The sequence below is a fragment of the Labrus mixtus genome, chromosome 3 (genome assembly GCF_963584025.1).
Source record: "Labrus mixtus chromosome 3, fLabMix1.1, whole genome shotgun sequence".
NCBI lineage: Eukaryota > Metazoa > Chordata > Actinopteri > Labriformes > Labridae > Labrus > Labrus mixtus.
The window spans coordinates 30,482,383-30,497,731 of NC_083614.1; the positions used below are offsets into that span (position 1 = coordinate 30,482,383).

At 37.8% G+C, this 15,349-nt stretch overlaps 1 protein-coding gene across 1 annotated transcript; it reads left to right on the forward strand.

Annotated features, from left to right (window-relative positions):
• Positions 1-1,579: 1,579 nt before the first annotated feature.
• On the forward strand, positions 1,580-9,288 carry LOC132971012 (E3 ubiquitin-protein ligase RNF14-like). The gene is made up of 7 exons (XM_061034536.1): positions 1,580-1,941; positions 2,609-2,739; positions 2,860-3,705; positions 4,205-4,283; positions 4,409-4,612; positions 7,450-7,622; positions 7,718-9,288. Exons 1-7 carry the CDS (start codon positions 1,788-1,790, stop codon positions 7,838-7,840), a joined length of 1,710 nt encoding a protein of 569 aa, XP_060890519.1. The 5' UTR covers positions 1,580-1,787; the 3' UTR covers positions 7,841-9,288.
• Positions 9,289-15,349: the final 6,061 nt, after the last annotated feature.

Consider the following 15,349-nt stretch of genomic DNA (forward strand, 5'->3'; position numbering starts at 1 on the left):
AAAAAAAAGAAGAGGCCGTGAAAGTTAAAATTATGTTAAAAAGAATATATCACATAATACAGCTCTAATCCTGTGTTCATTAGCTTTGGCTGTAATCAATATTTTTCTGATAACTGTCGGGAATGGAAAAAAACAAAGTTTGACAAATAGAGAGGGTTGTATTTCTTAAAGTTGATCCTTCAGAGAATTACTGATATAAGGCCATTGTTCTGACATCCCAATGGACCAAAAGCTGATTTTTTGACAGCAACTATATCCCCACACAAATTCTAAAACATCTGTAGTCCAAAAAGATGAATATAATTAGCCTATAAGGCGCCTCACTCTCTCTTTGAACACTTTTTCCAGCTCTGTCCATCATTTTGCTGACGTAGCTTTAGGTTGAGCAAAATTTAAACTAATTATAATATGTCTCTTCATTTATCACATGTTTTAAGCTGTAAAATCTCAATCAGAAAAGAGACTTTTAACTACAATCGTCAAATAGCCAGTGGTGTTGTGCAGGGTATACGGAACGTATTTTTCAGTCTCCATAGAGTAAACCCACTTCTAGATCTCCTCTGATTCACACTAATGATTGATTGACAATCTTCACCAGTGTGCTGCGATCTTTAGGACATTGAAGGGATGGCCCTTCCTACTCTATCTCTCATTGGCTACTATGCACTAAATATTCAAGAAGTCTTACATGTAACTGTTCATAACAAAGGCAGTTTATCCTCTGCTGGACAAGACACTTCAAAAAACCACTGCACTACTGCAAATCTGAGTGAAAAGTAGAATAGCTTGGCTCTGGAAAAGATAACATATACACTTATATATTCATATACACAAAAGATAATTATTTGACGATATCTGCGGCCTATATATTCATTTTCTTCACATATTTTGAGCTATAGGCTGGTAAAGAGTTGGTAATGTCTGTAATTAGGGTATTTTTTGCAGAAACTGTTCTAGGGCAGAATATTTGTGATTAACAAATCATCTATGGCAATGTATTCCATCTGGTTATTTTTATTTAATACGGAAAGTAATAATTACAGTACAACATTAATCGTTGTATATATCATCTTATAAGCAGGATTCACTGGATTTGGCTTGGTTAGTAAAGGCCAGCTGATCAAGATGTTTTCACACATTTTGTCATTAAAGCTTTTTATTTTTTATTATTATTATATTTTACTTCCACCCCCCTTATTTTATAAATGTGTATGTGCATGTGTACATCTTTTTTCTTTTTTTTTTCCATGGAATTTATTTAATTTGAATTGTGTGTCTTGGAAAAATGTTTAAAACTCAATAAACACATTGTAAAAAAAAAAAAAAAGTACAATAACCTAATTATGTTTGGTAGGCAGCCTATTGTAAAGTAAGCTTACAAGTAGCCTACTACAAAATTGCACTAACTTAATCTAGCCAGTTGTTGTTAACACTCATATATTTAATTTCTGTTATTAAAGCAAGCTGAGTTTTACATGGTTACCTTGAATGACCCATGACTTTTGTTTATCTGTAGCCTGTAAAACAAAACACTGCAGGCTGGTGTTGCTGCTGAGTCCTGAGCATTGCATCATAAACAGATGAGTCAGCAGAGGGACGGGCAGCCACACCGGGAGGAGGTTACCGACCAGAGACTCTCATCTGACAGAATCACGGAAGTGTCAACCAAACTCATCTCCAGCGGGAATACAAGAAACTACTGTACTTTATTTTTTTTATTATTAAGAAACAGCTTAACCATCAGTACGAGCAGGAGGTGAAGTGAGTTACTGTCGGGACTGGACGGTATGACTGCGGACAGAGAGGAACAGGAAGACGAACTGCTCGCTCTCCACAGTATTTTTGATTCGGATGAATTCGTCCGGGATGAGTCGAAGTTTTCCGGAGAAATCCGAGTGTCTGTCGAGCTGCCGGGAGACTTCACGGTGGTTTTAAAAGAAGGTAAAACAGTGTTTGACACGAACAAAAGTGTCTAATAATGAAAAAAGTAATCAGTTCCATTCTTTAGGTAAAGGTACACAGTTATTATTAAGTTGTTATTAGTAAGAACACTTCACGCAGGCTACTTTGCAGTAGGCTACTAATTACGATTACATAACCAATACTCATATTTCATTATCAGATTAATAGTGGTGCATCAGTATCTTATTGTAGTTGTAGCTAGTTTTAATTTCCTCCAAAGGATCACAATCTCATGGGTCCTGGGATGATTTATGGACGAAGAAAGTAAAAAATTAAAACACCAATCGTCTTCCATGGTTTGCAATTATTTGGGTAAAACACCAAATATTTTATCCCTGCAGACTTTGGTTGTTGTGAGCTTATGAGGTCCCTGTGTACAGTTTGAGGGGAAATGTGTATTTAATGGATCTTTCTTTGAACAACTAGGTGTGCAAAATAAGTAGTGGGCTAACTATAACTTTCAAATATATGTAACTCATTAAACATGATATTTTCCTCTCTGTAAATTGGAGATTAAAGTAGCATGATATGTCAATAGCTTGAAATTGGAGGTGTGTATGGATGAGTTCATTGTCCACATCCAGCTGTTGAAATCAGAATAGCTTCTTTAACATGTGTAACATTATCTGGTTTGTTTACTTCTCAGGTGAAACACTGAGGCAGTATGAGATATCATTCCTCCCTCCTCTGTGCCTGACCTTTGAACTCCCTGAGGACTACCCATCGTCCTCCCCTCCCTCTTTCTCCCTCACCTGCAGCTGGCTGACACACAAACAGGTAATGTGAGTCAAAAAACTACCTCTGATATTTACTACACGGGTTTACAACGTCAGAGCCAGATTTCTGAGGATCAGTAAAGATTACATCAGAGTGTAGCTTAATCTTCTTTTTCCACAGATCCCTTCATTAACTGCTCAGCTCGTCGATCTCTATCAGGCCACTGGGGGCGCTGTGGTGCTCTTCACCTGGATACAGTTTCTTAAAGAGGATGCACTCAAGTTCCTGGACGTCCACTCTCTGCTGGAGCTTCCATCACACGAGCAAAGCATCGCACAGGACCTCTCTGCAACATCCTCCAGAGCTGAGCATCCAACAGGGAACTTTGCTGAAAGTCAAAATCCTTCAACATTAGACGAGAGCAGCAGAGATTCTCAGGTAGCTGAGGAATCAGGACAGAATAACTCAACATCACACCACAGCAAAGTCAGGCAGACTGATCTAAACTCAGACTCTAATGAGGAGCCTCTGATCCAAAACACTTTAACTGATTCTGATAAAGATTCCTCTGATGACAGGGAGGCTGACCAGACATCTGAAAACTCAGAATTTAAGTCGGTCTCAGAGCATCTTCCATTTTCTCAGTCTGATCAAAGTAACCAGGAAGACATCTTTAATGGGGATTCTTCAGCATCATCATTTCCCTCTTCTAGCTCTCCACACCCACTGGATCAAACTGGACAAACCCCCTCTGGTCTCTCCCTGACTCCATCACAAGCCCTCCTGTCCCAGCTCTTGATCTACAACGCCACCCAGAAACAGAAAGAGTTTTCCACCACCGTCTTTGACTGTGACATATGTTTCGTCGGCTGGCTCGGTTCAGAGTGTGTTCAACTGCTCGAGTGTGACCACATCTTCTGCCGGGGCTGTCTCGGCGAGTTCTGCAAGCTCCAGATAACGGAGGGGAACGTCCGTGGTGTCACCTGTCCTAATGCAGACTGCCCTGCAACCCCTACACCTGCACAGGTACGGTCCTGAGCTGTCTGTAGCTCCTCTCTGGCAGACACAAGATCTTATTGAAGGTCTTAATTGTGTTGTGATTTTAAAGTATTAACCCTTTAACCTCTCATCTGTATTAGCTGTTGTTGTTGCTCTGTTTGTTTGTCTCTGTCGCTTTCTTTCCGTCTCTTCCTCTATCCCTTTTTTTCCTCTGAGCCCGACAGTCTCAGCAGATCGGCTTCAACATGAGTCTGGTTCTGCTCGAGCTGCCTGTTAGAGGAAGCTTTGTCTTGTTACTTGTTAAATGTTTCCATGGTGGATTAACGTTGGGTCTCTGTTAACAATAAAACAAATAGTTTGGTCTAGACCTGCTTTTTGTATTTACAACACATACTGTGTTACTTATTCTGGATGAGGATACAAAAATTGCATTAAAAGAAACTTCCATTTATTGCCGATATAAACCACTTGAATTCATTGTTTTTGAATTCATGGTTTTTTTAAATGTATTTTCACGTGTTGGTAGGTGAAGAGTTTGGTCGGGGAGGAGCTGTTCAGCCGTTACGATCGTCTCCTGCTGCAGAAGACTCTGGACTCCATGTCTGGTTTGTTCCCCTCAAGTTTTAAAACTGAGCACATAACAAGAACGACTGTACATAAGAGACCATCTTTAACAACTACTAATAAATGCAAAATAAAATAAAACAACACGTGTCGTCCCTCCTCTTAGATGTGACGTACTGTCCTCGGCGTACCTGTGCCGCGGCCGTCATTCTGGAGAAGTCCAGCAGGGCGGCGGTGTGCTCTGTTTGCAAATATGCCTTCTGTGTCGCCTGCAGAAAGACCTACCATGGAACAAAGGACTGTCAGGATCAGAGGAACACAAAGACAGAAGAATCACATCACCTTAACATGACGCTGCCACACTCAATAGGTAGGCTACAAAAGCGTTCACGTGTCTGTCTGTGTATCAATCATTTAATCAATAATGGGACCTGGAGATCTTGTAACCGTCCAGTGACTCTTGCAGTGTTTCATTTACAATTCTGCATTTTTCTGCTTCTGTAAGGCATAAAACAAACATAAACAACCTGGGTTTGGTTGTTATTTTCTTAGAAACAAGACAACCCGTTTTATTTCACAATATTGAGACCAATTCAAATTGAGCTGTCAGTGAAAAAAACAAAAGTATGATCATTGATTGAGCTTTATTTGAAAGGACAGATTTAGAGCAACATTAAATGTAATTAGAGAGAGAGTGGATCAGAGTCTTACCTTCGACCAGTGTGACGACGACTGCACCCTGAGTACATGGAGCACCCTGAGTACATGGAGCACCCTGAGTACATGGAGCACCCTGAGCACCCTGAGTACATGGAGCACTCTGAGCACCCTGAGTACATGGAGCACCCTGAGTACATGGAGCACCCTGAGTACATGGAGCACCCTGAGCACCCTGAGTACATGGAGCACCCTGAGCACCCTGAGTACATGGAGCACCCTGAGTACATGGAGCACCCTGAGTACATGGAGCACCCTGAGTACATGGAGCACCCTGAGTACATGGAGCACCCTGAGCACCCTGAGCACCCTGAGTACATGGAGCACCTATATGCTGTCGATTAGGCAATAATTATCCCTCAACTGAACTTAGGTTTACTTAAAATAAAAAGCATTTCAATGTGATGATATAACATGAACTTCTTGTTCAAATCTTGCGTAAATGTGTCAGATTTTGAAGATGTAAGACTTCATTCCATCTCTTTTGAGTAAAATATAAAATATTAGTAATAATAATAATAATAATAATAATAACTTTATTTATATAGCACCTTTTAAAAACACAGGTTTACAAAGTGCTTTGACAAACAGCAAAAACAAGAACAAACTAAACCAAACACAGAAGAACAGAAACAACAGCAAGAAAATAACAAATACAAAATACTAAAAATAATGAAATACAATTCAACAGAAAAGAACCCAAAGTGCACGATACCCAACAGACATATATAACCCGACCATCACAAGAACCATCACAAGAACCATCATAAGAACCATCATAAGAACCATCACAAGAACCATCATAAGAACCATCACAAGAACCATCATAAGAACCATCACAAGAACCATCATAAGAACCATCACAAGAAACATCACAAGAACCATCATAAGAACCATCACAAGAACCATCACAAGAACCATCATAAGAACCATCATAAGAACCATCACAAGAACCATCATAAGAACCATCACAAGAACCATCATAAGAACCATCATAAGAACCATCACAAGAACCATCATAAGAACCATCACAAGAACCATCATAAGAACCATCACAAGAACCATCATAAGAACCATCACAAGAAACATCACAAGAACCATCATAAGAACCATCACAAGAACCATCACAAGAACCATCATAAGAACCATCATAAGAACCATCACAAGAAACATCACAAGAACCATCATAAGAACATCACAAGAACCATCATAAGAACCATCACAAGAACCATCATAAGAACCATCACAAGAACCATCACAAGAACCATCACAAGAACCATCATAAGAACCATCATAAGAACATCACAAGAACCATCACAAGAACCATCACAAGAAACATCACAAGAACCATCACAAGAACCATCACAAGAACCATCATAAGAAACATCACAAGAACCATCATAAGAACCATCATAAGAACCATCACAAGAACCATCATAAGAACCATCATAAGAACCATCACAAGAACCATCATAAGAACCATCATAAGAACCATCACAAGAACCATCACAAGAACCATCATAAGAACCATCACAAGAACCATCATAAGAACATCATAAGAACCATCACAAGAACCATCACAAGAAACATCACAAGAACCATCATAAGAACCATCACAAGAACCATCATAAGAACCATCATAAGAACCATCATAAGAACCATCACAAGAACCATCACAAGAAACATCACAAGAACCATCATAAGAACCATCATAAGAACCATCATAAGAACCATCATAAGAACATCATAAGAACCATCACAAGAACCATCATAAGAACCATCACAAGAACCATCATAAGAACCATCACAAGAACCATCATAAGAACCATCACAAGAACCATCATAAGAACCATCACAAGAACCATCATAAGAACCATCACAAGAACCATCACAAGAACCATCATAAGAACCCAACAACACGAGCTGAGACCAAGAGGAACCAAAGATTTAAAAAGATGTAAGAAACTAAAAGAGATAAAAGCAAATCAAAAGATAACAGCAATAAGAAGGTAAGAGCAGGAAAAGAAATAGAAACAAGTGGTTAAATGATCAAAAAAACAATAATATTAATAAAAATAAAAAGTATATATAAATATAAAACATAAATAGACAAAGTATAAAAGTATAAAAAAAGTAACGAAGTAGTGACCAACAAGACTACAACAAGATAACATTCAACAGATAATCAACTGTCTTAAATGGAGAGTTATGAAGGACTTTATTAACAATAAATTATCATTTCATCTTTAGTATTATAATTCCGGTTATATTGTTCAGAGAAAACACGACTTGTTAATATCTTGGCACATCTGTAGATAACAGGCTCATTGTAATATGCTCTGTTCTGCGTTTGATTACAGTCTGAGTCAGAGGTTGAATGTTCAGGTTGTGTGAATGCAGATGTGCTACTAAAACAGTGATGTATATGTGTGTGTGTGTGTGTGTGTGTGTGTGTGTGTGTGTGTGTGTGTGTGTGTGTGTGTGTTTCAGAGGGATTGAAGGCTCTGTGGAAGGACTATGCCACTGGCAGTAAGCAGAGGAAGAAGCTCCTGGAGAGCAGATATGGCCGCAGCAGATTGCTCTTCACTCTGGAGGAGGGTCTGAGTGAGCAGTGGATCTGTGGCAACAGCAAGAACTGCCCTCACTGCTTCTGCAAGATAGAGGTATGACTTCACCCTTACTAAAATGTAAAGTCCTCACTGGATTAAAAAAAAACACTTTTTACTGACTAATATGATGTTGTTGTTTTATATTGTAGAAGCATGGCGGATGTAACATAATGACCTGCTCTCAGTGTGGACAGAAGTTCTGCTGGATCTGCCTCGCCAGACTGCCGAGTATTGGTTCACACTACAGTGAAAGTCCCGGTTGTAGTATTTAACTATAATCCTTCTGCTTTTTCCACCAGCCACACGGGGAATGATTGTTCAAAATGTTTACTTATTTCGCTGTTTTCAGACTTGTTTGGCCTTGAAGTGCACTTTTACCAAAACACTCTACTTCACAGCAGGTAACAAGAAAACATGGAATAAAAACCTCAACACTACGGACTTAAAAAAAAGTAGTTTATTGTTTTTTTACAGAAAGGCAAACTAAAATATATTTTAAACAATGGATGCACTTCATTGTGAGAAAATTCCAATTATTATTATTTTTTTTACATGTTAATACATTTTCTAATGGGACCTTGCAGTCAGCCACCCAAGTTGTCATAATGTTTTGTGACCAGCAGAGGGTGCTAAACAACAAGAATGAGAAAAGAGCTTGGTCACGCTCTCCTGTAGCTCAGTTTGGTTTTTATTAAGAAATACACTTTGCATCGAACGCCTTCACAATTTAATAATCGTGACATAAAAATGAAATGTGTGTGTCAGATGCATGTTTGCAGCTCTGGATGCAGATGAGTAATCTAGGACAGAAAACCTCCTTATTGTGCCTTTTTTTTCTTCTTCAAACCAAGTCAAAGTGTTCATATTAGAGCTTCTCATTACCTCTTGGTGTTATGAGGGTTTCTAAAGGAGCTGTTTTAATATTTTAATACACAACCCATGTATTTGAGTGATTGGTTAATCCTTTGCTATGTAAAACCTGGAAATAGTTCTCCTGTTGAAGTTCCTGTTGGGTTGTCTTTAAAAGGCTTGTTTTTTCATGCAAATGTTTTGAAACAAAGACATTCCCTCGATAACGCTAAAAAAGAAATCAAGCTACTTACTCGTCGACTGACTGATTACAGCTCGTGAGGAGTTTTTTTTGCTGGATACGAAACAAAATGAAATAAAAACGGATGACTTTATATGAGCTTTATGCAAACAAAGACCATCAGTGACAGGATTTCTCCCTTCTCTGTAGTTTATTGAATGCGTGATTCTGCTGCTGTGGGGTAGGTGTCAAACCAAATTATTAACAGCTTTTTTTTTTTGTTGCAAAGATACTCAAAGAAATAAGGACGAGAATACATTAAAAATGTAAAGGACAAGATCAGCAAAGAGATAAATTGTACAGCTTTGTCCACAGGGGGGCGCCAAAATCATCACAAACCGAAAGTTCCTTACAGGAGCTTTAAGAGATTAAATGTTGCAGTAGCCGTACGCAGAAAGTCGCTGTATCTTTAAATGTGCTTCAATGTCGATACATTTTAAAAAAAATGATTTTTAATATGTAATTCACTATTTACTTGCCCTTCAAGAATTAAGACGTGCAATAGTTTCCTACAGTACTTGATATTATTTAGAAAGCTATGAGACAATATTTGGCTGTAAAGTTAAATGACTGTATTATGAATACACTGTAAAGACTACCATATTCATTAAACTCCTTTGGGGACTGTAACCATGGTGACTTGCACATTTTTCCTTCCAAAAAAAAAAGCTTCTGTCATACGATTTGTTTGATGGTAATTTAACATTTTAGAAAAAAAGAAAAGGGTAAAGTATATATGACTGCTGCTTTTAGCTTCAAGTGCTGGTACTCTGACATTTCATCGAGGCATATTCAGCCAATTTTCTCCAGAGAGGACGGCATACTGCATTGAGGTTTAATTCCTTTCAAAGGGCACCCTGCAGGTAGTTAATAGGCGTATGCATCTATTCTGTGATTAGCTTCATGATTTTGAAATGTTTCCTATCCTTCCTCCACTGGTTCTGTCAGAAACAGTAGAACAAAGAGCACTGTTACATTTCCCCAGGCTATCCATGATTGGAAATCTGCAGCCCTCTTTAGTGTTGCGCCAAAACATACTCCTCTTTGTGCGTGTGTGTGTGTGTGTGTGTGTGTTTCAGCATTTCTTCTAGGAAAAAGACAGTTTCCACATAGAGGCCATCACTTTTTCATAAATGCCTGAACAACTGTTTGTCTCATTGACCCAAAGTTTCTAGCAGCGCCAAGAAAAAGGACCAAAAAAGAATGATATTGAGGAAGACATCCGAGCAACGATATCATCCAGAAAGGAAAAGAACCCTTAAACAACAGCAATAAAAAACAATGGACGTGTCTTAATGGGGTTAAAAGAAAGAACATCACACGGGTATTCTTTTGCTGATGGTGAATGTGGAGAGTATTGATATTTCTCAAACAATTGTATTAAATGACAATAAACAATAGAACAATGGAAGAGGGGACGCTCATTCATCCTACAGAGAATTAGTGATGCGACGCCATTGTTCTGACAGCCTTTTATTCTAATATCTTCATTTGTCTAATTATTTTTCCAAATGGACCAAAAGCCATTTTGAGTGTGAAAGCCAGTTATCTGGAAAACAATTAAACCTATTAGTCCAAAACCCCCAATAGTCCCACAGACAAATAAAACAAAGCTTCACTGCCACAGATAAACTCTCTTCTTGTGTGTCGGACCTGTCCATGGTGCTGAATTCTTGGAGGGGCTGTCTCAATCAAAGGGACATTTTTCAGACTCCTTGTGAAATATTGCTGCTCCTTTTCAGGATAACAGTCTGTCAGACAATTAGAATTTTGGTCCATGTTGTAATTTTTTTTTTTATATACCGCTGAGATTTCAGAAAGTGGGCTGTCTGAGCTATGGGCAGTTTTTAAATTATCACCCGATGTTAGAGCTCCCTTTAGCTTGAGCCAAATCCAAATACATGGGCCAGAAGGCTGAATATTTAAAGATGATGAACTTGTGGCCTCATGAGAAGTGAATCAGTTTTTAAAAAAGGAAGAAAACTGCAGTAAAAAAAATAGCACATATTGCATTTGAATGATATAAACCACTGACTTAGGTAATTAACTTGATATTTTATTTAGGTATTTGGTGCTGCAGTTTTACCCTACCGTTCCCCTCTTACAGACAAACTTCAACGAAATATGGTTGAGCAACTGCATTGTTCTTTTCATTTACATTCATTTAAATACTGATTTCAAAGTGTAACTAATAAGATTTTTGTCCATTTTCTCCGTTAACAAATCGAAGACAAATAAAAGCCTTGAGTGATATGTGTTCAGTCATCCTTACAGTAATCGTTTATGTTGATGTTGTGATTGAGACAGCTGTCAATCTTGTACTCAAAATGTCAGTTTGACACAAATGCTTAACCCTCATGCATCATTATGGACATTTCTGTCCATTTGGGAAAATGTTTCCTCTTTATCTGACCATCATTTTGTAAGTAAGACTCTCTCTTGACACATTTTGGAATGCAAATTTTATTTTTTTTAATAGCTCAATAGAACACTGTGAATCATGTTTACTACCCCCTTAAGACAAAATCATGTAAGAATCATGTAATCAAACTGGCATTTAAAGGGTTAAATTCCTTATAATTACTCAATGTTTGATATTTTTCAGCAGGGCTGAAGTTGTTTAAGAGATTTATGCAGAAAAAGTAGGAAAAAAAAATGAAAAGAAAATATAAATCTATATTTTTATAGCAGTTTTTGTAAATTGGACATTTTCGCCCTCCAATGTCCAAACAGGAAACTTCATTTTAAATCTGATGCTACACAAAAACTGACAATGCATCAAAGTCAATATTTTGGATAATCTTTGACATATCCAAGACTGATTTGAAGAAAATCCCCAAGCCACCAAATATTTGTTATATGGAAAATAACTCATTTTTGTGTTTATTTCTTAAATAACAACAGTGACATCAAGTAATCAAACTGGCATTTAAAGGGTTAAATTCCTAAAAATGATTGAATGTTTGGTAGTTTTGAGCAGGGCTGAAGTTGTTTAAGAGATGTATGCAGAAAAAAGTAGAAACAAATATAAATCTGTTCTATTTTTATAGCAGTTTTTTTGGAAGTGGACATTCTTGTCCTTAGTGACTTCAGAGGGTAGCTGAATTAAACTGCTGCCTGAAACTATGTGTAAATAAAAACCGGTCATGTCTCAATAACGAGAGCAAAGGAACTTCTGAATGAACAGATCTTGTTTAAAACGCAGCAGCGATTCTTCCTGCAGCATGAAAGGACATAAAATGGTGCGATGGAGTTATTAATGGAGAGGTACCATGTAATATGAAGTATTAACGGTAGTTTATGTTTATGTATAATACCTTAAATGTGCCCCTGATAATAAAGTAAAGCAGATCTGAGACTAAACATTTTGTACCTCTTACAGCAGCTGCACAATTATGCCTCTGTGGTTTGCGTGGGATGGCCATAGGGACTAATTTGCCCGACCACTTACAATAACTAGAAGACTACAACACCTACATGCAGTCATTAAAAACTGTGCCCTTATGTGCTGGTTCTCCATACTCATGACTACTGGCTCCATTTCTTTGTTGCAAATAAAATTGAGCCATCCAGTGGCAGAAACCCAAGTTTATGGATCCTCACTTAAAACTCACAGAAACCTGAGGCCAGAACAACACATTTCAGGCAATCTGTTCATGAGCATTGTGATGCATCCTGCTGACAGGCAAACAAACAAACTACCAGGGGCACGGGAACAGCTTTCTTGGCAGGAGCAATTTGAAGAATAATGAGTAATTCCTGGCTATCAGTGCGCAGGAAACTAGGCTATGTAGGGCGTCTTCTCCCTGTGAGCCAATAACAGCGTCAGCTAACAGAACAGTTATTTCCCTCGGAGCGGTATACGAGCCGAGCCTCGGAAGAGAGCAAATCAGACGCACATTCACTGAAATAATCATCAACTCAGCTCGGGTATTAATATCATCTGCACGTTTATTCATCTGTCAGAAAACACACACACACACACACACACACACACACACACACACACACAGACTCAGAAATTGGTACATCAGTCGTCTAGGCACCCACTCAGTCAGTAATATTGGCAACATTGTTCAGAGGCACTGAAAGTGTTCTGAGGTTTTCACAGAGAGTACAGGAGTATATACTGTCCTGCAGGGGGATGTTTGGGCCCCTTACAGTGGACGGAGGTGAAGGGTCCTGAATTCTGCCAGGGTACAGGACCCACTCAGTCTGTAGACCAGGATACATGGGCTTTTAAGTAAGGCGATATTACCTTTATTACAGTTTTTCCAATGAACAATGACACTTCTCGTTTTACAACATTTGATATGTTGTCGTTCTTTGTTCAGTACAATATGGAGTTTCAATGTTTTGCAAATAGTCACATTCTGTTTTTATTTACAGTGTCCCAACTTTTTCAGAAATTGGGTTGTATATGTAATTATTATAGAAACAAGAGTATAAATAAATACAGTCGAACACATTGTGTGCAGACAAAGTGGACAGTATGACAGTTTCTTTTATGTATATTAAGATAGTAGTAGTGTTTTTTTCTAATGTAAAGGTGACGGGTTAAGAGCTTAAAGTTGTTATAATAATAAAAAATGTTGCTAGTCCCATAAACGTAGTGAACTGTTTCTTGTTACATTATGGAAAAGGCTGGATTTTCGTGTTAGCCGACTAAAAGCTTTGATAACGATGACAACTTTTGAGGTAATGATAACCATTTAAGTCACAACAACTAATTTTCCAATTTCCAGCAAACAAAACCATTAACTAGGAATTTAAATATTTTCTATCACGATGTGGTAAGCAGAAGCTAACGGGTAATTAAATATGTTGTTTCAGCCTAAAATACGGCTCGTTGTTGTTTTCATATTTTCACTTTTTTAAATATAACTTGTTACTATTTTGTCTCGGATCACCCAGACACGAGGCAACGGATTTGGACGTCCGATTAAAGGCCTTCTGTTGACTTTGTATTGTTGTAATTTCATACAGAAAATTGTGTCTTTTTAATGCTAAGTTTGAAAAATTGTAAAGTCTCACTGGACAAATTACAAAATAAGCAAAGGTTCCATCAGCTCTGTTGAGTCACAGTGCGACCGTTTGAAATGATGTTTACTTTCTTGCTCTATCTACGCTAAACCTTACAGTGTTGCCCATCTACCCTGGTCTGATCAGTTAAACAGGGTAACACACAGATAAACACACAGGATTTTAAATATCATACACATCCATAAAAGCTTCAACTTCTCACCTTTGTAAACATCAGGATACAAATTATTCAGAGGCAAAGAATGACAATGGTAGCAAAGGTATCACTTTGAACTAAACAGCATTTCATAATAAGCATATTTTCCTTTATAAACACAAGTGGTTTCATTATATTCAGTGCAAAATCACAGAGTCTAATCCAATGCCCTTTTATAGATTAAGCACAGCATTAAAAACATTTCCACCCAATCAGTCGTACAAGATATCGTCCTCATTTGAAAAGTTTTCAAGTATGACTCTTTGCTCGTGCACAAAATAAACCAGATACAGTGCAAATACACGACACGTCTCCATCAAAGAGGAGATGAAGTGTAACAGCTTTTTCATATTAGTTCGATTAATAACCACAGAGACAGCAGAGTCAGTGGTTCAGAGTAGTATAATAATATCATTTCAAACCAGTTATAGCCTCTAAAAAGAGTTTTAACAGAAACAAACAGAAGCAGTAACTCAGGTATTGGAGATATTTCAACAACTATGCAGTCTCCTTTTATTGGCCTAAAAAAAAAAAAACACAAAAATAAAAGTGCAGTTTGCCAAAATGTTAAACCTCTTAACAGTTGTGGCCTCGTGTGTAAACGCTGTTATTTACAACAGTGGTGTGTTGTCTTAGTTGGTCTTAAACAGCCTGAGCAGCCGATGAACATCACACGATGCAGCAGTGTGTTTCACTGCAACATTATCGGTCTAAAAATAGCCCACTTTCACCGGAGCAGTTCACTCTGGTTTAACGAGTTTGAGCCCATTTACCACTAACTGTGTTTACCATCTTATTTCAGGCTTCATGATTTCTGCTCAATCACAGCCTGCTGGTTTTAACATTTCTTGGATAAAGCGACAGTTAGATTTACACTTTTTCAAGTTCTTCTCTTTAAAACTCTCTCAAAGGAAATGTATGAATTCATTCAAGTACTGAATCCAATCTTATGGGTCCCCCTTTTTTTTTTGGTCTCCTTCAGTGTCCCTTTCTGACAAATGGACCAGTTATCTGTATTAAGTTTCCAAAAACAGAACCAGTCTAAAACAGTGCTGTAATAATCTGAAGTATCTGTTGACCTTTACAGTTTAAAGCTGTGGTTACAAAACCTGAAATCACATTCTCAGATAACATTAAGAGATGATTGTTTTGTGTTTCAAACAGTCAAATGAATCTGTTTCAGGGCTGCAGGATAGAAATTGGATACAATAAATTGACTTGTTTTGGCCCCTCTCAGGTTCAAAGAGATAAGCTGGAGTGGTACCACAAGGGGAAGTCTATGGTATAAAAAAAAGTTCTAGTAAATGCCATATTACCACTCACTACAGTATCCATCTTCCTTCTGCTTTCTCACTATTGTCCGTATATATAAAAGGAAAACATGTCATGTATAATCATGATGAGAATATTTGTTCTGTGGCTGTTGTTAGTTTGATTAGTTCTTGTGTGGGA

Bases quoted from the DNA above. Each gene is read 5' to 3' on its own strand.
- LOC132971012 (XM_061034536.1), top strand. From the start codon at position 1,788: ATGACTGCGGACAGAGAGGAACAGGAAGACGAACTGCTCGCTCTCCAC. The intron at 2,740-2,859 runs GTAATGTGAGTC...CTTTTTCCACAG, and splicing joins GCTGGCTGACACACAAACAG to ATCCCTTCATTAACTGCTCA. The intron at 3,706-4,204 runs GTACGGTCCTGA...ACGTGTTGGTAG, and splicing joins CAACCCCTACACCTGCACAG to GTGAAGAGTTTGGTCGGGGA.